This window comes from Capronia epimyces (genome assembly GCF_000585565.1).
Source record: "Capronia epimyces CBS 606.96 chromosome Unknown aczIQ-supercont1.1, whole genome shotgun sequence".
Classification (NCBI taxonomy): Eukaryota; Fungi; Ascomycota; class Eurotiomycetes; order Chaetothyriales; family Herpotrichiellaceae; genus Capronia; species Capronia epimyces.
This window is the reverse complement of record NW_006912904.1, coordinates 294,202-313,931: the sequence shown is the minus strand read 5'-3', so window position 1 is coordinate 313,931 and position 19,730 is coordinate 294,202. Positions and strand designations below refer to the sequence as shown.

The 19,730-nt window shown below is 53.7% G+C and overlaps 8 protein-coding genes across 8 annotated transcripts; 5 read left to right on the top strand and 3 right to left on the bottom strand.

Moving 5' to 3' along the window:
- Window positions 1-232: 232 nt before the first annotated feature.
- On the top strand, window positions 233-1,163 carry A1O3_00121 (F-actin-capping protein subunit beta; the record flags this gene model as incomplete). Its single annotated transcript, XM_007730273.1, has 2 exons — window positions 233-264; window positions 374-1,163. The coding sequence occupies 2 exons, from the start codon at window positions 233-235 to the stop codon at window positions 1,161-1,163; spliced, it is 822 nt and encodes a 273-aa protein (XP_007728463.1).
- A 1,152-nt stretch (window positions 1,164-2,315) lies between these two features.
- On the top strand, window positions 2,316-3,983 carry A1O3_00120 (uncharacterized protein; the record flags this gene model as incomplete). The annotated part of the gene is made up of 1 exon (XM_007730272.1): window positions 2,316-3,983. One exon carries the CDS (start codon window positions 2,316-2,318, stop codon window positions 3,981-3,983), a length of 1,668 nt encoding a protein of 555 aa, XP_007728462.1.
- A 1,119-nt stretch (window positions 3,984-5,102) lies between these two features.
- Window positions 5,103-5,722, top strand: A1O3_00119 (uncharacterized protein; the record flags this gene model as incomplete). The annotated part of the gene is made up of 2 exons (XM_007730271.1): window positions 5,103-5,162; window positions 5,219-5,722. 2 exons carry the CDS (start codon window positions 5,103-5,105, stop codon window positions 5,720-5,722), a joined length of 564 nt encoding a protein of 187 aa, XP_007728461.1.
- A 1,040-nt stretch (window positions 5,723-6,762) lies between these two features.
- On the top strand, window positions 6,763-7,849 carry A1O3_00118 (2,4-dienoyl-CoA reductase (NADPH2); the record flags this gene model as incomplete). The annotated part of the gene is made up of 2 exons (XM_007730270.1): window positions 6,763-7,076; window positions 7,198-7,849. The coding sequence occupies 2 exons, from the start codon at window positions 6,763-6,765 to the stop codon at window positions 7,847-7,849; spliced, it is 966 nt and encodes a 321-aa protein (XP_007728460.1).
- Window positions 7,850-8,945: 1,096 nt separating this feature from the next.
- A1O3_00117 (uncharacterized protein) lies at window positions 8,946-12,395 on the bottom strand (the record flags this gene model as incomplete). The annotated part of the gene is made up of 1 exon (XM_007730269.1): window positions 8,946-12,395. The coding sequence occupies one exon, from the start codon at window positions 12,393-12,395 to the stop codon at window positions 8,946-8,948; it is 3,450 nt and encodes a 1,149-aa protein (XP_007728459.1).
- A 744-nt stretch (window positions 12,396-13,139) lies between these two features.
- On the bottom strand, window positions 13,140-13,712 carry A1O3_00116 (uncharacterized protein; the record flags this gene model as incomplete). Its single annotated transcript, XM_007730268.1, has 1 exon — window positions 13,140-13,712. One exon carries the CDS (start codon window positions 13,710-13,712, stop codon window positions 13,140-13,142), a length of 573 nt encoding a protein of 190 aa, XP_007728458.1.
- Window positions 13,713-14,893: 1,181 nt separating this feature from the next.
- A1O3_00115 (transcription initiation factor TFIID subunit 5) lies at window positions 14,894-17,191 on the top strand (the record flags this gene model as incomplete). The annotated part of the gene is made up of 2 exons (XM_007730267.1): window positions 14,894-14,995; window positions 15,089-17,191. The coding sequence occupies 2 exons, from the start codon at window positions 14,894-14,896 to the stop codon at window positions 17,189-17,191; spliced, it is 2,205 nt and encodes a 734-aa protein (XP_007728457.1).
- Window positions 17,192-17,878: 687 nt separating this feature from the next.
- On the bottom strand, window positions 17,879-19,528 carry A1O3_00114 (uncharacterized protein; the record flags this gene model as incomplete). The annotated part of the gene is made up of 1 exon (XM_007730266.1): window positions 17,879-19,528. The coding sequence occupies one exon, from the start codon at window positions 19,526-19,528 to the stop codon at window positions 17,879-17,881; it is 1,650 nt and encodes a 549-aa protein (XP_007728456.1).
- Between the last annotated feature and the right edge of the window lie 202 nt (window positions 19,529-19,730).

Here is a 19,730-nt window from a genome sequence, read left to right as displayed (position 1 = left end):
CAATTGATGCGTGGGCCCGTCCAGCGTGATCAAGGGCAATTGATATGGTACAGTAGCAGGTTGGCCGGGTCAAGGACAGTGAAACTGCGGCATCAACCCCACAGCTTCACAACTCCACCCACCACTTCCACCTACTGTCTGCATCTGCTAACAGCACTTTTGTCCTGATACGAGAAACCACATACTTCGCCAGCAGTTGCACCAGGAAGATTTGCTGATCTCAGCCTGCAAAATGGCAAGCGAGGCACAATTCGACGCGGCATTGTGAGTGATCCATCCCCTCAGCCCCAGCTTCAACCAAACAATGCCGTCTTGTTTCGAGTCGACCTGCCGCATGAGGCCTCACGACTAATTCCGGATCTTTGATTTTCAGAGACCTCCTCCGAAGACTATCTCCACTTGAAGTATCCGACAACCTCAATGCAATCACCACCCTCGTTCCTGACCTGACCGAGGACCTGCTCTCCTCTGTCGACCAGCCTTTGACGTCGGCGAGGTGCAAGAAGACAGGCCGCGACTACTTACTATGTGACTACAACCGAGATGGAGACTCATACCGAAGTCCTTGGAGCAATGAATTCGATCCACCGCTTGACGACGCAACCTACCCCAGCGATCGAGTGAGAAAGATGGAAGTGGAGGCCAATACTGCATTCGACGTTTACAGACAAATGTACTACGAAGGCGGCACTGGCAGTGTGTACCTGTGGGATCTTGACGATGGGTTCGCAGGAGTGGTCCTATTAAAGAAGAGTATGGCAAAAGACGCCGGGTGGGACAGCATACATGTCTTTGAAGTCGACGAGAGACGAGGCAGTGGACGGACCTGTCACTACAAGTTGACCAGTACCGTGATCCTGCACTTGGGTCGAGAAGGCGAGTCGGTCGGCTCGTTGAAACTAGCCGGAAGCATGACCAGGCAGGTCGAGGCAGACCTTGTGGTGGAAAATGTGGGTGGGCAAGGGAAGGATGGAGGTCATGTGTGCAATATTGGTCGACTCGTCGAGGATATGGAGGGCAAGATGAGAAATATGCTGCAAGAAGTGTATTTCGGGAAAGCAAAGGACGTTGTGGGCGACCTTCGAAGCGTGGCAGCATTGACCGGCGTCAACCAGGAGCGACAGGCGCAAAGAGACGTCATATCCAGCATGGGCGGTAAATGATGTTCTTGCAAGGCTGTGAGATTTGCATTTCGTGCGGACCTAGGAGTCAACATAGCAGACTGCCTGTTGTCCAGACTTTGAATCCATGCTTGCCGTCTGAGTGAAGCTTCAGCTGTTGCGATCTCGTTGGCTGCTCTCCACTGAAGACGTTGAACGCATGCCTTCGATCTCGGGCTCAATGATCTCCATCAAGACAACAGAAGAATTATCGGCGTTGGAGAGCTCGTCACAGATGTGTGACACCGGGGGACTTTCCTCCGATATAGTGATAAGGGGGGCTGCCCGTCATGATTTCGGATATTGTACAGCCAAAGGCGAAGCAGATATCGGACGCTTGCTTACTGGCGACGGCATGATCAGTAGATGTACCCACCCATCTTCAGAGGGAGCCAATGACTTGATATTACACCCTGTAGACTCTGAGCTCTCGCAACGCCGATCGAGTAAAACACCTGTAAGAGAATCCAGAGCTTTGCTCTCAGCTGGAGTTCTTGCGGTGTGCGACGCCATGGCGGTAGGCATCCTTGTCACTTGCCGCCTGCCACGTTCTATTTTTTGCCCAACAGCATCCTCCTTATCCTCAGCTGAGGTGACAACAACCCCTGTACCCTGCCCGTTGGCCCATGGTTGGCCCGTCCTCGAAAGCCTGCCCTTGCCTAAGTGCCATGGCGATGATCGCGGGGCTTGCGAGAGAGGAGACTGGCGCCGCCAGTTGCTTATCCGATCCAACGACCTTCTCGAGTGACCGCCCACCAAAACTCTACCTTTTGCTCTCATGGACAGTTCATGGTCTGGCACCTTCAGGGGCAGTGGCCTTCATCTTTGACCTGCGCGGCATGAAGAGAGCATGGTGATTCCATCCGGGACAAACCTGGCCTCCAAAGTGACCATAACTTCATTTGATTTCGTCGAGAACCACTCCCTTCATATGCAATTAGCTCATCCTTGCGGGCCAGTCGGTGATTGTCCAAGATGGCCGCGGTGCCACTTAAGAGAGCCTGTGATGCATGCCATCGACGGAAAACACGATGTTCGGAAGGCCAACCATGTCACAATTGCTGCCAGGCAGGCCACAAATGCACATATATTGCTGTGTCCCGAAGAAATAGGGCCAGAAACCGCACTTCACAGTCTCGACCTATTCAACAGCAGATGAGTCCTTCCAAGCCAAAGCCGACGCCGAACCGCGACCCAGAGCCGGCTACTTTCGACTTCATCAATCCACCGACGTCTACGTCTTCAACATGGCAGCCCGCCCTACTCTCCACGGGGACGATCAAGAACTACGTTGGTTTCTACTTCACAAACATGCACACGACAGCCTGCATTCTCGACCGGCAAACCTTAGCAGAGACCATTTCGACTCGACTTGCCACCGACTCTGAAGTGTACTGTCTCACAGCGTCCATTTGTGCATTTGTCATGGTGCAGCCTGGTGTGAATCTCGCCGTTGCGCCGGGCGGTTACTACGATGGTGAGCCTCCAGAGAACCGCTTTGCCTACACGAACATGCTTCTAGAAGACATCACCCGTGTACGAAAATCGATCAACTATATTGGATCACCCACATTGAGCTCAGTCCAGATCTCCTTCTTTTTGTTCAGCTGCTATTTCAGCCTTGAGGAGCAGAATATGTGCTGGTTCCATTTGCGCGAAGCCGCCACGCTGGCTCAGATCTTAAACATGCACGAGGAATCCTCGTATTTGGCTGGTGATCCCGTCGAAAACTCGTACAAAAGAAGAATGTACTGGTTGTTACTGGTCACAGAAAGGGCGTACGCAATAGAAAGACATCGTCCCCTAAGTCTGCATGCTACCATCGATCTGCCAACCGCCCAAGGAGCGGCCGAAGAACAAATCATATCGGGGTTCCTGCACCTTGCGAGTCTTTTCCGTTACATTGACGACACATTTATGACCCTGTGGAATAAGGCAAAAGGCAAGTGTACGGCAGTCTGGCTTTCGCAGCTGCAACACCAGCTTAGCAGTACGCTGCCCAGTCAGCTCGAGACAACGGAAAGCCAAGTGGTCGACATCAAGATTACCTTGCACTGGTTGCGCATCATGGTCTGGCAACTCTCTATCGCCAGCGGACGTTTATCATCGAGCTCACCAGATCCGTCCTTGACGTTCAAGTTCCCGGTACAGGTGGCAAGAGATTTGATCCAAGATGTACGGCACATATCTTTAAACTCCATGGAAGTCCATGGGATCGGATTGATCGAGAAGCTGTTCGATGTAGCTTGTACGCTGACTGACATAATTTCCTATGTGCCTCTGGAGCCTTCAGCAAATATCGAGGGTGAAACACCGGTGGAGTGCCTGAATCAGTTCCTGGGCCTTATTTCTCAGCTCCGCGGCGGCTCGTCTCGCTATTTGCCCTTGCTTGTGGAAAAAATCTCGGACAACCTCCAAAGCATCGTTCCACGAGTCGAGCTTAGGCAGATGGACATTAAGCAAGGTCACGCTGGTGCGACCGAGAATATCCCTAAGCCGGCACCATCGAAACGTCCACGATTCTTGATGCTGACTTGGGCCCACGATCAGAGACCAAGGGGTGCTATTCCTGAATCAGATTCACAAGCGCAGCAGCAGAAATATCATGACCAAGGCCAGTTGCCTGCTGCATGCAGTCCTAGTACCCAGGAAAGCGATACGAGCACGACTCCATCTAGCTATTCTGGTTCTAGCGGTTACACTGCACAACAGCAGACTCACCATCCCTTAGCTCCTGCACCAAGATGCGTCCCGTCCATGGAGGAGCGGTCCAGTTTGAGGCATACACTGGTTGATACAACAAATTCAGGACAGCAAAAGTGACAAAAGCGGAGATACCTGCAGCTGAATTTGGGGTACACAATCCGGTTACCGAGACCTGGATCAAGGGCGATAGACGACCTGACACGCTGTATCCGGCTCAGTCCAGGAAAAGCAGCGCCGTGATCTACAACTCGCAGGAACGATTGTCCCTTTCGATGTTGGGGTCGAGAGCACGATACCCTGAAGTACCCGGATCGTGTTCATCAGGTCGAGACCGCTGTAGCACGCATCTGAGGTGTCGTGTCGCCAGGCCTGGCCGGACTGGCGGCAGACTTGGAGTTGAGGATTGCAAGATGCTATTACAAGGGCGTAGGTGAATGAGATCAGAGGATTGGGGGATCAGATGAATAAGTTTGAACGAGGGAGTTAAACGGCTAGAAGGCAACGCACAGAATGGGATATTGGCATTTTACCAAAGGAGTCTGGATGGTTCGAAGGTTCGAGCTGCCGCCAAATGCACTCGCGTTTCGTGCAGAGCAGTCTGGGGCGGCGCAGAAATACTCGTTACTCGGCTTCTTGGATGCCGACATCGACGTCTTGTCAGGGATCTGCTGAAGACTGTACGGGCGCTGAGTACAAAGGCAGCCTCCTGTGCAGTGAGCGTGGCAGGCAACTACTAGGTATCTAATAGGTATAGTACCCTGTGTAGACTGGGGTACATACAGGACTCTTGTACGAGTACTCCGACTCCGTCCTCGACTACGGTGGTGGTGATGGTGGAGGGGGAGTTGTAGTTGTGACGTCGCAGGCAGAAGCACACCGCAGACTGGAATAATGCGCGGGACCGGATTGGGCGACGAAAGGGCAGGCCAGGCACCGCAGGCGATAGGTGTATCGTGTATCCCTTCCTTACTCAGTACTATTCCTGCTGTCTTCTCCTCGTCATCTTTGCACTTGTCCTCGCTCTCCTCCAGAAACGGATGGATTCCTTGCCACCACTAATACTGTCAATGCCACAGCTTTGCATGCCGTCTAGAGCGTAATACCACTCCGCTCATTGCTCAAAAGCAGATCGCAGACTGTCCTTCGTTGCGACAGCCAGAAGCCCGAAGCTTTCGTCTCCCGCCACATCGCATCAACTCGCAAAATATAACAAGCTATATCCTTTCAGACACAAAGATGCCTTGCCCGATAAGCATCACCAAGTTTGTGGGGACCATTTCCCTGGGTCTCCTGACTGTACGTACTACCAAAGTGTAGAATCAGGTTCATCCTCATCTGACCGTTCGTACCAGGGAACATCCTATACTCTCACCAGCATAACCCTCCCATCGCTTGCGCTGCTCCCTTCTGCCACCTTGGCTTCCCGCACTCTCACCGCCATCCAGACCAAGTCAACCCGGCAGATCCTGACCTTGGCTTCCATCTCCTCGCTCTCGCTCCTGACCGCCTTCACCTTGGCCTCTCCGCGCGGCCGCCATCCTTATCTGCTCTACACCGCTCTCGTGGCCTTTATTGGCGGCCAAGGCGTTGAGTATTGGTACAACGGATTGTCAAGGTTTCCGAGAGTCGGCGGCCGCTCGCGCAAAGGAAAGATAGCCCCGGTCAGAGTACCCAGCCCCGGAGGTTCGGACAGCGGATATATTGAGATCGAGTCTCACGAAAGCGAGGATCAGGTTAACGGAGAGAAAGTCGAGCTGGAAATGACCAGAGAGCGCAAGATCCAGCAGGTCCGGGGTTTGATTGCTGGTCTAGGCTTTGCCATGGGTGTGGTTGGAATCTGGGGCGATGGGGCTTAAACGAAAGTCTTTTTGGCGCTGTCAAAGCTGGTTCTTTTACAAAATTCAGGCTGCGGCGCAAAGATAATAAGAAGTCTGCTGAGTGAAGGGTGTGCTGGGGCTGCTTGTCTGGTTTCTGGGTGTAAGGCTCGGGTTCAACTGGCAGAGAGGGAGAGAGGGTGGAAGTGTTCCGGCCGGCCCTACGACACAGCATCACAAAACGATCATAACAAGGGTTTACGAACAGCAATAGCGAGGGAGATGGCTACGGTGCAGATGCCGGATGCTGTACCCTGCGGGACATCTACACAACCAGCGCAAACGATGGGCACTGCAACACGTCCAAAAAACACTTTTTGTATCTGATATCTCCTCTCAACTCGCTCTACTCCACCAATCCTCTCATCTTCCTGGCTACCATGACCATAAATCGGACGGAAGAAACGCTGATTCGGCTTGGGAAGCGCGGATTCAAGATTCTTTTTCACTCACACACATTCTCCATGCAGAGTGGCCTTGCTTTATACTTGCTCTGGTACAAGTAGTTGAAGCTATCAAGGACATACGTAGGAGAAACAAGAATAAAATGAAATCCGACACAGGGAACCCGACATCTGAATACTTGAGGACAGCTTGCTGACGTTTGATCTAAGAGGAGGACATGGGACCCTGGATACCTGGTAGATATTGAGAAAGCAGACTGTTAATGGTCGCGAAGCTCCTCTCCAAATATCATTGCATAGTAATCGTGGTATCCATGTCCGTATCCCTGCCTCGGTATGTCGGGATCTTCCCCACGGACGCAGACAACAACCGAGACTCACAACAACGCTGACACCAACCATCATTGACATTTCTGTTTGGACCGGTTTACGGCCGTTACTGACTTCTCCTGGTGCAAGGTCAATATAATATTCAGCTCGCCAATGCGTCGTCTTCTTCCACCTTGATTGATCCTGGTCCTCTCTACTCCGTACCCTGCTTGACCTCTCCATCCCACCACCGTCGATCTGACCCGTCGCTCCCGTCCTCACTGCTCACTCCCAACCATACCCACAGCCATGCCTCTCGAAAAACACGAGTACCTGTCCAACGTATGGAAGGACGGCCTGTTCGCCGGCAAAGTGGTCTTCTGCACGGGCGGCAATGGCTCCATCTGCTCAGCCCAGGTCCGGGCCCTCGTCCACCTGGGCGCCGACGCCTGTATCGTGGGCCGCAATGTAGAAAAGACGGAGAGGGTGGCCAAGGACATAGCAACGGCGCGCCCGGGGAGCCGAGTGCTGGGAATCGGGGCCGTGGACGTCCGCAGTGTTGAGAGTCTGCAACAGGCGATCGACACATGCGTCAGGGAACTGGGCGGGATTGATTTCCTCATGTATGTGAAGCTGCGACAACGATGGCCGAGTGCGCGGCCATCGCCCCTTTCACTCCTCCTTTGTCCTTCACTACCTTAGATACACGAGCCTGACCATCTCCTTTTCCCTTCTGCGACGTAGTGCCGGCGCAGCAGGCAACTTCCTGGCGCCTCTCGCGCAACTGTCGCCCAACGCGTTCAAAAGCGTCATCGACATCGACGTGCTTGGCTCTTACAACGTCACCAAACTGGCCCTGCCGCACCTGGTGGCATCGGCGAAGAAACATAACTCGAAGTCTTCCCTTCCCAAACATGCCACTGCCGGCCCCAGCGGCCGCATCGTCTACATCTCCGCCACGATCCACTACACCGGTCTCCCGCTACAAACGCACGTCGCGGTGGCCAAGGCCGGCGTGGACGCCCTCTCAAACAACGTGGCCATCGAATACGGTCCCTTAGGCGTCACATCCAACGTCATTGCACCAGGGCCCATCGGCGGCACCGAAGGCATGGATCGACTGGCGAAGCAGCCCGAGCCGGGCTCGTACCCTGGCAAAGGCATCCCGCTCGACCGGTGGGGTCAGATCAAAGAGATTGCTGATGCCACGGTCTACTTGTTCAGTGATGCCGCCAACTTTGTCACTGCCCAGACGCTGGTCGTCGACGGCGGCGCATGGCGCACCTATGGCGGCGGTCCCGGCCAGGGCTTCGACTATCCCGACTTCATCCTCTCTGGGGCCGAGGTCACTGGTGTCGGGGGGTCCAAGAAGAAGCGGCCGAGTTCGAAGTTGTGACGATCCCAAGAAATCACAATCATCCCAGTATATCCTGCAGGGACTGGCATTGGCGTTGACATTGGCATTGGCGTTGGGCGGGAGCAAACCATAAACTAGTAAGACCAGGGCCGGACAGGCGCAGGCCTGTAAAGACGGAGAATCTAAAGACGTAGTCCGGCATGCCCTGTTAAGCTTACTTGAAGAAGAGAGCTTTTCCATCAAGAGATATAATAAAAGACTCTTAACGACACTGCTCCATTGATTGTCCAAGAAACCTCAATACCCAGTGCTCAGCAGACAGACAGACAGACGGCTATGTCTATTTCTATTTCGCTTTTGCTTACGGAATACATACATGATTGAATGGACGCGGCAGGTAAGGTCTGCCAATTGACCTTCCGTAGACTCGGGCATGCTTCAGGTTCAGGTTCAGTCTTTAGCAGAACCTAGACCTGTCGTGCAGTGCATTGCATTGCATTGCCCTGGCCTCAAGAAACTACATGTATGTCGGCCCGAGACCGGTTGGAGGCAAGGGAACCCCTCCCCTTCCCTTGCCGCAGCGTTCTACTCGGTCCGAAATCGAGTCGCAAATACTCCTCGTATTCGTACTCGTACTGCTATCGAGAAGGAAAACTCTCTACCGCTCTATAGATAGTCGAGAGCGAGCTGGAAAACAAACGATAAACAGCTGGACGTCTTTGATTGGATTGCCTGAACTCGCTATGCTGTACTACTTCATGCCAATGGCTACCTTTGGATGGCCTCGTGCTCATGTCAACATACCATAACCATACCCATATGCCCTTTCGGTGCAAGCAGCAGCCAAACATGCAAGGTAGCCGTTATCACAAACGCGGGCCTGGTCTCTTGGAATACTCTGTATCGGGTCCAAGACTGTCATCCCGTCATAACATGATTCTTTCTCTCTTTCTCTCTTCCGATGCATCGGCCTCTCTCGCATACTTCTGCTTCTTCTTCTTCTTCAACTCGCTGCATCTGTTATCCCGTCTCATGCCTCGGGCACCCATCGATCAAGATTGACAGGTGCCCTGTTCATCTGTTCATCTCCTTCTCCTCCCCACTCGCCCGATGCTCGCTCGGTTTGCAACGGTTCCTAACTGTTCTGCCAATGCTCGAGCGAGGCTGCATCCGCCACGATCCATTGAGGCTGAGGCTGAGGTTGTGATTGTGGTATGGGTGTCAGTGGCGTGCCGAGTCCTGCTCCACCGTACTCAGCACCCGATATGCCATTGGCGACGGGATACCCTCCGGCCCCGTTGACACCTAGAGCCTCCTCGCCAAATGCCACATCCTCAGAGCCATCCGTCAGTCGCAGTCCAGCCAGACCCCATCCTATGGCGTCGAGCTCACGTTGGAAGAAATCGCGCTCGTCATCGTCGATTTCTTGACCTCCTTCTTCTTCGTCATCATCCGGATCCCCCAGACGTGATTCGAGCATGTCGGCATCGAGAAGGTCGTCGATATCGAAAGCAGAATCTTCTGGAGTACCTGCTGCTGCTGCTGCTGCTGCTGCGGTGGGCGAGATCTTGTCTAGCGCCTGGGATGATTTCGGCTCAGTTTTCTTGCTCCCAGATTTCCCACCTCGTTTTCCACGCCTCGTTACACCTGGATACGTGCGTTGCTGCCACCAGAATGTCAAGCCCCGCAGCGCCCATTCCAACGGGACGGCCTCGTCAACTTCACCTTCGACATTAGCATCGTGCATGCCAGCCAGCCATTCGTCCCTCAACTCAGGTCTGCAGTGGAGATATATCGCCGTGATGACTCGCATATTGCTCTGTCGCCATTTTCTACCACAGTAGGGAACTTGAGATTTGAAGAGTTTCAGCACATACAGGCGCAAGGTCGGGTCCGGAACTCGGAGGATGCGGCGAAGGATTTGAGACGATTTGAACTGCACCAGAAATAAGATGCGGTGGGACTTGCCTCTGGTGACTTTCTGCAGTATTCGGAGGAGATGGATTGCGGTCTGGAACTGGCGAAACGAGTAGGTTGTGATGGGAGTGGTGGGAAGCGGCCCCAGCGGGTTTCCAAGCTCGTCGACCGAAGGATGTTGGGCATCGGAAGGCAGCTGTTGTGCAAGACCCTGTTCCAAGGCTGGCTGGGCATCAGACATGTTGGTTGGGGATCTTCGATGGCGCGGAATGGGCGGTGGAACGGCTTCGTCCACACTGGATGTCTCGGATCTTTCGTCCGGACTCGTGGGAGAAAGCGGTGGATGATCCGAATGGACGTGGCAATAGTGCCAGAAACTCAGGTCATCACGATCATACCTAAATGCGACGAGATCCTCCAGGTTCTGATGCGCAAAGTATTTCAAGGTGAGTTGTACGTAGTTAGAATCCAAAAGGAGTTGAGTCAGGTACTCAAATTTCAAGACGTGAGAAACCTTAAACCACTTTGACATCAAGAAAATCGCGCCCGACACTGCCTTCTGGCTGATCTCGCGCGACCGGACGTTATCCAGGTCCTCGAGTGCCATGTCCTCTGGCGGAGGCGGCGGAGGGGGGATAGGTAGTGATTGGTTCTGAGCCATGTTAGGATTCGATTTGGTGCGGTTGAGGCCACCTTGCTGCAACGGGTCCTGAAACCCGCCATTCCGGACGGCAATATCCTGAACGTTTGTGAGCATGACTTTCATCATCACAATAACCAGGGATTGCAAGTCTGGCAAAGCTTTCTGAAAGAAGTCTTCGACTGCGTGCATGCGATCTCGAAGATCCGGATCGTCCAAACGGTCGATCTCTTTCTCCTCTTCGGTCGGTTGTTCGCCAGTCTCGTCCCTGTCCCAAACTTGAGTCATATCGCCGGTCCAGCCTCTCTCGTATTTCATGAACAAGTCACGCTCCCTCCAAAGCTGACGCATTGCCCGTGTCATTCTCATTCGACTGGCAAACAACTCTCCTGCCTCGATGATCGAGCGGGGAACATCGCTGCCATCCCACTTTTTTCCGACCATCAAATCTTGGAGTTCTGTCGACCCTTTGCCGCCGATCGTGTTGCTCGAGTCGTCCAGCGGGGGGTACAGGAACGGAAAATTCTGGTTGGTCTGGTAGTTCTGTTTCTTAGCAGCTTTCCCACCAGGTCCAATGGGTGAGGGTGGAGGAGAGGGTGCCGGCGTGGCGATGTGCACAGGTTGATGGAATATAGATCGGTGAGTGCCTGCACCGCCGCCTCCTTGGTCTGGAACCCCCGAAAATGTGTCTGGTCTCGACGAATGCTGCGGCAGCAGGGGCAGCATCGTCTTCTGGTCGGCTTCCAAGGGTATGAGAGGCAATGGTGGGTTGTAAGCGGGATATTTCGACGTAATTTCTTGTCGGAACAGGTGATAATCCAACGGAGATGCTGTAAGTACCGGATGAGCTGCATCGGCCGAGAACCGTTCGATTCGTGGTTGCAAGACACTTTTGACCTTTTCAAGACGTTCCGTCACATCTCCGAACACCAGAAGCAGCGATTTCCAAAACAATTGCAGCGCATGCATGAGAGGTATGTTGTAGGAGTCGTCCCATCGCAGCCGCGAGATCATACCAGCAAGGAAGACCAGGAAGTTGGGTTGTAGAGACGAGATCGTCTGACGTATATCGAGGCCAACCTTGGTGCTGCTCCGGACTCTGGCGGATTCAATCAATAGATAGAAACAGGAAAGGCACAGGCCGAGTTCTTGATATTCGTTTTCACCGAACGCGACCTCGCTGGGCTCTTCACCATCTGCCGTCGGCGGAGGATGGGTCGAGTCGCGAGTCTTTGCAGCTTGGATCAGACAGGTATACAGCTGAGGCATAATAGAGCTCAGATGGACAATGTCCGCTCCTTTATGGATCCACTGAACTTGAACGGCATTGGCCCAATCATTTTCTGTGTGGGCGTGAGATTCGTCTTCGGCTGCCCGTTCTTTTGCTTCTAAGCCAGAAGTACTACTCCAAGCTCCAGTGAGGATGTAGTAGATGCAGGAGAGCGCTGCCACACGGCTGACGTAGTCGTCATCTTTGAGGTCCTGGACCAGATCGCGGACAAAATGAAGTCGTTGGGCTTGGTCTGTGGTGATCCAGGTAGTCTCCTCGGGGATACCTTGTGCCTCACAGAAGAACTTCCATCTCTGCTCAAAGGCTTCGAGAGAATCTAGAAGGTAATCTCGGTCTTGCTCGAGTTCCGTATAGTGAAACCATTCGTCAATTTCGGATTCGAAACTACCGGTGTCCCTATACTGAAAAGCGTACGCTCTCTGCTCTGTCTTCGGAAATTGTGCCACCAGCTGCCTTAGTTGAGGTAGACTTAAGGAATCAGTGGGATCTGTTTGAGCGGGAGGAGCTGGTGGCGGCTGGGATGGCGGAGGAGGAGGTGGGGGCGCTGATCCTTCCCGCCGTAAAACAGGACGGAGTGGCCCTGGCCCTGGCGGAGCAGCATTGGAAGGGTTCAGTGCGCTCAGTGGCAGTTCCCTACTGGGAGAGAGTATTGAGGTTCCCGCATCGACCTCGTCGGCTCTGACAAACAGTTGTTGTGGTGGTGGTGGTGCTTTCTGCGGATCGGAGTCGGAGGCCATGGAGCCGGAAGCGGGAGTTCGACTTCAGACTTGAGCGATGAACGGAGACACAGTGGTCGGACCAATTGTCAAGTCCAAGTCCTCCATCGGCTGAACATGAACCAGCCGCCGTGGGGGAGGAAGAGGGAGGAGAAATGGAGGCAGGCGAGGTCACAGAGGGAGAGATAGACAAGTTGTAGCCCCCAACTGGAACTTGAACTTGATGCCACCGGGGAACTCTTGCCAAGCTGCGTTCTAATTGGCGGAGCGTAGACATCAAGGCTCTTGCCATTTATCAAATACATGCATTACAGGGAGCGAATTCTTCCTACCGACCTTGCCACTGGCAGACAGCGTCCAACTGGCCACGACATGTGAGAGGTCATGGGACTTCACTCGATATTGACTCCTCTATGTCCCGTATTCTAAGCTTGCATAGTATCAAATTCGGCCCAGTTACACAATCTGAGGCCGACCTTCTAGAGTAAGAGTAGGCCTTACCTGCGCATTCACTCAGCTTGATTCGGCTTGTCAATCCTAAAACCCACCGATGGTGTTTACCCGCTAGTTTAGACCCCCTGGTCCTTTGGTTTTCTGGCGCTGTAACCAACAGGTCATATCCGTCTAGCGGCTGGGAGGTCAACATTTGCATGGTCTGCATGCATGCGAGCCAATAGCGCCATCGCAGCCCCTCCAGTATTATTCCAAAGGCATGAGCAGAGATCTGGACTCTGTCCTTGTCTTTGAGTCCGTCCCTGCGTGGTTTCAGCCGGACTCTTGCTCATCTCTGTCCTTGGTTTCCCCAACTTCCGACTCTTTACTTGAGACATTGCCATTCCGTGACGGCTGTGCTACTCGTTCGACGAATTCCCGCGCTTGAGCCAGAAGCTCTCGTCTCATGCTGGTCCCAACCTTGTCCGTGGCCCTTGCATTCAGCCAGCTAGGATCGAGAGGCCCTCCCCCAACTCTTGTCAATCCAGAATCTCCGCCCAACGCGCGACCTCTTTTTGCATCCCTGTCGTTGCCTGGTCTGATGAGTTCGGCCTCTTCTAAAGCGTAGACTTGACGCCGCAATCGAACCTCGATCGAGGAAAGGGTTGAGAAGTAGATTTCGGCGGCGGCTGTGAAAGCACTGCGCGCAGACTCCAGGGTCTTCAGCTCATTTCGCTGTGCTTCCGAGGTAGGCGAGTTGGACAAGATTCCGACTGCATCCGAGGCCGCCGAGAGTAGGGTAGAGATAGAGTGGTCGATTTGGTTCAATTCAGCGATGCGATTCGCAGGTGTAAGGGACGAAGGCGGCGGCCCTGGGGGCGATGGGGCTGGGGAGTCAACATCCATCTCTCAAATCAAGTTGGCTCTTTCTCTTCTTGGAGGAAGATGTTTCCATATCCAGCCACTGTTGTCCAGCCACTCCAGGGGTTGTCCAGCCTGGGTCTCATAGAGCTGATAGCTGATACCTCGTAGTGCCAATACAGACGCCCTGTTAGAAGGCATCATCCCTCTCAGGCAAGTCTCCCGAGCTTCTGTCCAAACATGGCTAGCGTGATATCAAATCTTGGCGAGCATGGCCTTGTCGCCGCCTTCGCGGTATTTCACTTCAAGACCTGATCTGAACTTCTGAACTTCTTTTCACTTCTTACCATCACAACAACCGTCGCGTCGCTCACCTTTCTCTCCTACTGTCCAGCAAGTCAGTAGTCTTCCAACCAAAGTCTTTCATCCCTGACACCATCTTCCTTGCATGAACAAAGCGTAATCATGTCTGGGCAAGCGGCGCCCAATCTGGGGCCAGGAAACCCAAGTAATGGACCTACTGGACCTTCACCTTCAACAAACCACAACCCAAATGGCACTGCTAATGGGTCTTCATCTGGTCCTTCTGCACCTCCTCCTCCTGCATCTGGGGGGAGTGGTGGTGGTATGACACAGCAAAATCTGAACCAAATTGTAAGTTATCGCATGTCGCGTTCTTACTGCTTTGTCTTGTCTTGTTTCGCGAAGGTTGCGGCGCCAAAATATATTTTGTCGTGACGGCTCCCCGTCGCGAGAATGGTCTTGCAAGCACCTCACGAGCAATGTCTCGTTTCCAACACCACACAGCTTCAGTTGGCCGCAGCGCCTTCTCGCCTTTTTTCACGACAGCCAAGTCTTTCATCGTGGGATCAACTTTCTGCCCACGACAGATGATTTATCTGCACCTCTCGAGCAAATCTCTCATCTTCCCACCTCACTACAACTTCAACTATATTTCATCACCATCCCTCACCTGTCCTCCTTGTGTCTTGATCATGGCTTCTCAACAGCCCTCGCAAGGAGTAACTGGACCTTCAAACTCTGGGGGCAGTACACCAGACCCCACAGGTGCACCAGAAAATGTTCTGGTCCAAGCACCACCCTTTGTACCGCAGTCCTCGGTGCATGCCTTCCGATTGAATGCACCAGGGAGTTTGCCGCCTTCCATCAACCAACCTCCTAGTTGTCCAACAACTAGTATTCCTCCCAGTCCACCAGCAGCAGATATGATCCCACAACCTGCGGCACCGCCCGTCAACCCCTACGCTCCCTACGCATACGTGGAGGATATCGAGGAAGAACCCAAGAGCCCGCCCTTTTCAGCTTCAGTCAAAGCTTCGGGTCGATCTGAAAACTCTATTGCATGTTTTTCTTTCGCGAGAAATTACAACTGGTCGGATGAAAGCTAACAGTTCGACCAGGTCATCGACTATCTCGCAAAGAAAGGCTACCATCGAACTGAAGCCACCCTCCGAGCGGAATCTGCCAATCAAGAAATTCCAAAAGACGCAGACCTCAAACCTACCCCTGCTGGGCCTCCTCGCTTTTTCGAATTTTATTCCCGTTTGAGGGCATGGACTGATGACGTTCTTGACACATACAAAGCTGAAGTCAAGAGACTCCTTTGGCCGATCTTTGTCTACTCTTACCTCGAACTGGTGAAACAATTCTATCCCAAGGAAGCAGCGCGTCTGTTCCAGAAATTCTCGGAGGATTTCAAGAAAGAGCATGAATATGACTTGCGAGGCCTTCAATTCATCACCCTCCCCGAACATGGAGAGGACAAGGTTGCTAAGCTGTATCGGGAGAATCGGTATCGTCTGAGCCTCACCCACCACGCGTTTACGGCCTTCATGGGCTTTCTCGAGAGTCTCCCCGATGCCGGCTTCAAGATGTTTCTCGGCATTGTCCAGAATAACCTTGACCTGCGTGAGGTCGACCGTGCTGCAGATGACCGGTTCAGTTTTGCGGCCGTCATACAACGCAGCAAGGAAGATCAAGACATGCCTGCTGAGGATGAAGGGATCCCTGGTCATCGTCCAGGCAACGCCATTTCTTCCACCGACCCCAACGTGGGTAACAACCTTGCCAATCTCAAGCTAGGCAAACTTCCCATGGAGAAAGACCTCGAAGAAGACGTGCGTGGTGACCTCATGGATCTCGACTTGGAAGTGCCCCCAAAGGCCGGCCAGGAATCTCTTGTTCAGGCTCACGAGAGACTCAATATCAAACAGGAAGATGAAGATGAAGGCCCCAGCCGAGCCGAAATCCCATTCCCCCCATCTACCGCACGCGACGTTGCTATTGAAGTCCAGAAGGTCCGTGAAGTTCGTGACCGGTTGAAGATTGATTCACGCACTGGCGGCGTCGGTCCCGGCCTTAGTGTCGTCATGTACACTTTCCACAACACCCACGATGGCATCAATTGTATGGATATCTCCGGTGACTCGAACCTCGTCGCCGCCGGGTTTTATGCCTCTATCATCCGTGTTTGGACCTTGGACGGCTCGGCACTGGGACCAGAAGTTGGCGGACAAAAGCAGAACTCCCGACGCCTCATCGGTCACTCCGGTCCAGTCTTCAGTGTCGCTTTCGCCCCGGCAGCATACCGAGCAGACCCCAACGCCGCCGACTCCCATTCCAAATGGCTTCTCTCTTGCGGTGGCGACGGCACCATCCGTCTCTGGAATCTCGAGGCGTTCGCCTGCATCGTCATATACCGAGGCCACGTTGGTCCGGTCTGGGATGTGAAATGGGGCCCATTCGGGCACTACTTTGCAAGTTGCGGAGCAGACAAGACGGCTCGAGTTTGGCTCACCGACAAGATCCGCCAAGTCCGCCTCCTTGCCGGTCACGACGACGACGTCGACTGTGTCGCATGGCACCCCAACTCCACCTACGTCTTCACCGCCTCATCTGACAAGACTGTGCGCATGTGGTCCGTCACCAACGGCAATGCTGTGCGCATGTTCACCGGCCACACCGCCATGATCACCTCACTGGCATGCAGTCGCAACGGCAAGCTGCTCGCATCGGCGGACGAAACTGGCCTGATCCTGATATGGGATCTCGGCCCGGGTCGGCTCCTCAAGAAGCTGCGGGGCCACGGCAAGGGTGGCATCTGGTCGTTGACCTGGAGCACCGAATCCACGGTTCTGGTTTCCGGCGGCCAAGACTGCACCGTTCGCGCATGGGACGTGACTGGGCCGGCCAAGGAGGCTGCACCTCCAACCGCCAAACCCGACGGCACCGGCGCTGCCGGAGCCGCAGGCAAATCAGACGGCACCAACGCGGGTAACGCGGCGGTGCCAACCCCCAACATCAGCTTGGCTTCAGGCTCCGCTGGTGGCGCACCCGGGGTGGGTGCTACTGGCGGCCACAAGAAGCGTGGCAAGGAAGCCGGGGTCAGCAATGACCAGATCTCGGCCTTTCTGACCAAGCACAGCCACGTCTACCTGACCAAGTTCACCAACATGAACCTGGTGCTGGCCGCTGGCGCCTACCTGCCGGAGCAATACAAGTGAAGGCCGGAAGCTTGTCTCACGATCGGCATGATTTTGCATTTTGACGGCGTTTGGACGGAGTTTGGGCATCCACCTGAAGGGTGTGTACGGCATGGTTACTGGAGGCGGTTGTCGGAGTCTATCAGCGTCGGGATTCAGCGTCGGGGCCAGGGGCCAGCGTCGGCGAACCGGAACCACCAAAAGCGTGGGCAATGTGTTTGAGTACAGATACCTTACAATCGGGCTTGTTTTGCTTTTTTCTTCCACCGGCACCGCTGAGACTTGGGTCGCCTGCCTCTCGAGGAGGGGCGGGATACTAGGCCCTTGTCGTCACGGTGGTAACTAGACAAAAACAATGAGAAAAAAAGAGTGGCGCATCCTCAAAATCGTGTTCCTTCGGTCCCTGCTTTGCTTTTATCGTCAACAACTCGGATTTTTCACTTTTCACTTTTCACTTGTCACTCGTCAGTTGTCACTACTCGCTGATTGCTTAAATTCGATGGTAAGGATGACCGTTTACGCTGTGTCACTATTCCGCGGTGAAAGTAAAAGATCGTTGATATGTGCATTCATGTGTCATAGTCATAGCCACAAACAGCCGCCGACCTAAGCAGTATATCTATATCTATGTAATGGTATTGACAGACTAGCAGAGTGCGGGCGTATATACTAAGAACCCTCTCCTACGTGTCTCAGGACGGATTCAATTCAAGGTGGTGTGAAGGAGCTGGCGATCTTGCTTCTGGCTCTAATCCGAGGACCATAGAAAGCCAAAACCCATGGCACCAACGTCAAAGCTGCACCGATGCCTCCCAAAAGACTGCTTGCGGCCTGGAAACCCAGTCCGTCAAACATCTGGACATCGATCAGTGGGAAAATGCCTCCCAACAGGTTCCGACACAGTCCAGAGGCAGCGAGAGCAGAACTAGCGTAGACGTGGTAGACGTCAGCCGTATAATTGAAGGTGGCCAGATAAATGCTGAAAATGCCCATGGTGGCGACGCCGATGGCCAATGTAGGGACGATCCAGTGGATGGAGGAATAGCACGTCCAGCCAAACCAAAACAGCCCGATTGGCATCAGAGCCGATTCGATGCAAGCGAAGGAGAGTCTTCCCTCTGGACTGCCGCTGATCTTGAGAGGGTAATGCCTCACCGCCCACTTTTCTTGGAAGATGCTGAGGAAGGCCGAGACGATACCACCGATAGCGACGGCACTGAAGACGGCTCCCGTCTGTTCGAGGGTAAATCCGTGGTTGGCCGCGAAGACGAGTGGGATGGAACCAAACTGGAGATATAGAACGGCCCAGGAGAATGCAACCCACAAGCTGAACCAGAACACCACTGGCTCGGTGAATAACATATGGAATGGTCGGTATAGGGACACTGCGATCATTGTGCCCAGAGAAGATCGGTCTTCGTCTGTCTTGACTCTCCAACGAATGCGGAGAGCCGTCTGCCCATTCTTCTCGGGGTCACTGTCGTTGACTTCCATTCCCAGAGCGCCTGCATCTTCGAGCTTTTCATACCATTTGTTGAGCAACCTCGCCTTTCGGCTCAGGATGATACTGCCTCGTGTTTCCTTGAAGAAGATCGTCACCAGTGAGACCAGGGTGCCGCTGGTGATGACTTGGATCCAGAAGACCCATCGCCACGACAAATGCTGTGCGACAAGGCCGCTCACCAGAGGCCCGAGGCCGGTTCCGAACATGGTTGCTGCGGTGAACAGGACCATAGGAGTGTTCCGGTCGGCTGTTACCCAGACATCTGCCAGAATACCTCCCACCATCGTCGAAAAAGTTGAGCCGCCTATGCCTAAGAAGAGTCGAGCTACCAACATTCCCGCAAACGAGTCGGTGAGAGCACATCCGAGCTGGCAAATAACAAACAGCAATCCGGTTGCGATAAATACGGGCCTCCTCCCATTGATCTCCGAGAAGGGGGCCAACACCATGGGTGCCAGGCCAAACCCCAAGCAAAAGATGGTAATGCCGACGTTATAGGCGACATGTGACACACTCCATTTACTGGTGAGCACGCTGGCTGTTGACGCGTAGGCGCCCGCTGAGTAGGCAGCTGTAACGTTGACTGAACAAGAAAGGTATGTCATCACTCTCTTGCGAGTCAGTGACCAGCTGAAAGGATCGTCGTAGTCACGCAAATTCGGGCATGGTGGTATTTGCCCTTTGAAATCAGGTGGAAAAACCGGGGTCAACGGGAGATCTGACTGAAAGGTCAAATAGCGGTATTCAATGTCTTGAGAGTCAATCGAGTGTCTCGTCGCGTGGAAATTCGGGGTGTTAGATATAGGGACATCTTGAGTGCTTGAGGGAACATCCTCGGATATGTGAGTCGTCATGCCGTGTATCTGTGTCTTGAGCACCGTGCTGGTTCACCATGACAACAGCTGTTCAACCCCGGAATTTGCGCAATGCTGCAAAACCTGTCTTCAGCTCGTCACAGGAGGATATAGGGTGAGTAGGGAGACCCGGGAAGGAGTCAGTTTTGTTACATTTTGCCGCTGGTGGGTACGATGCGGCGATCAAGATTTGGCGTCATTT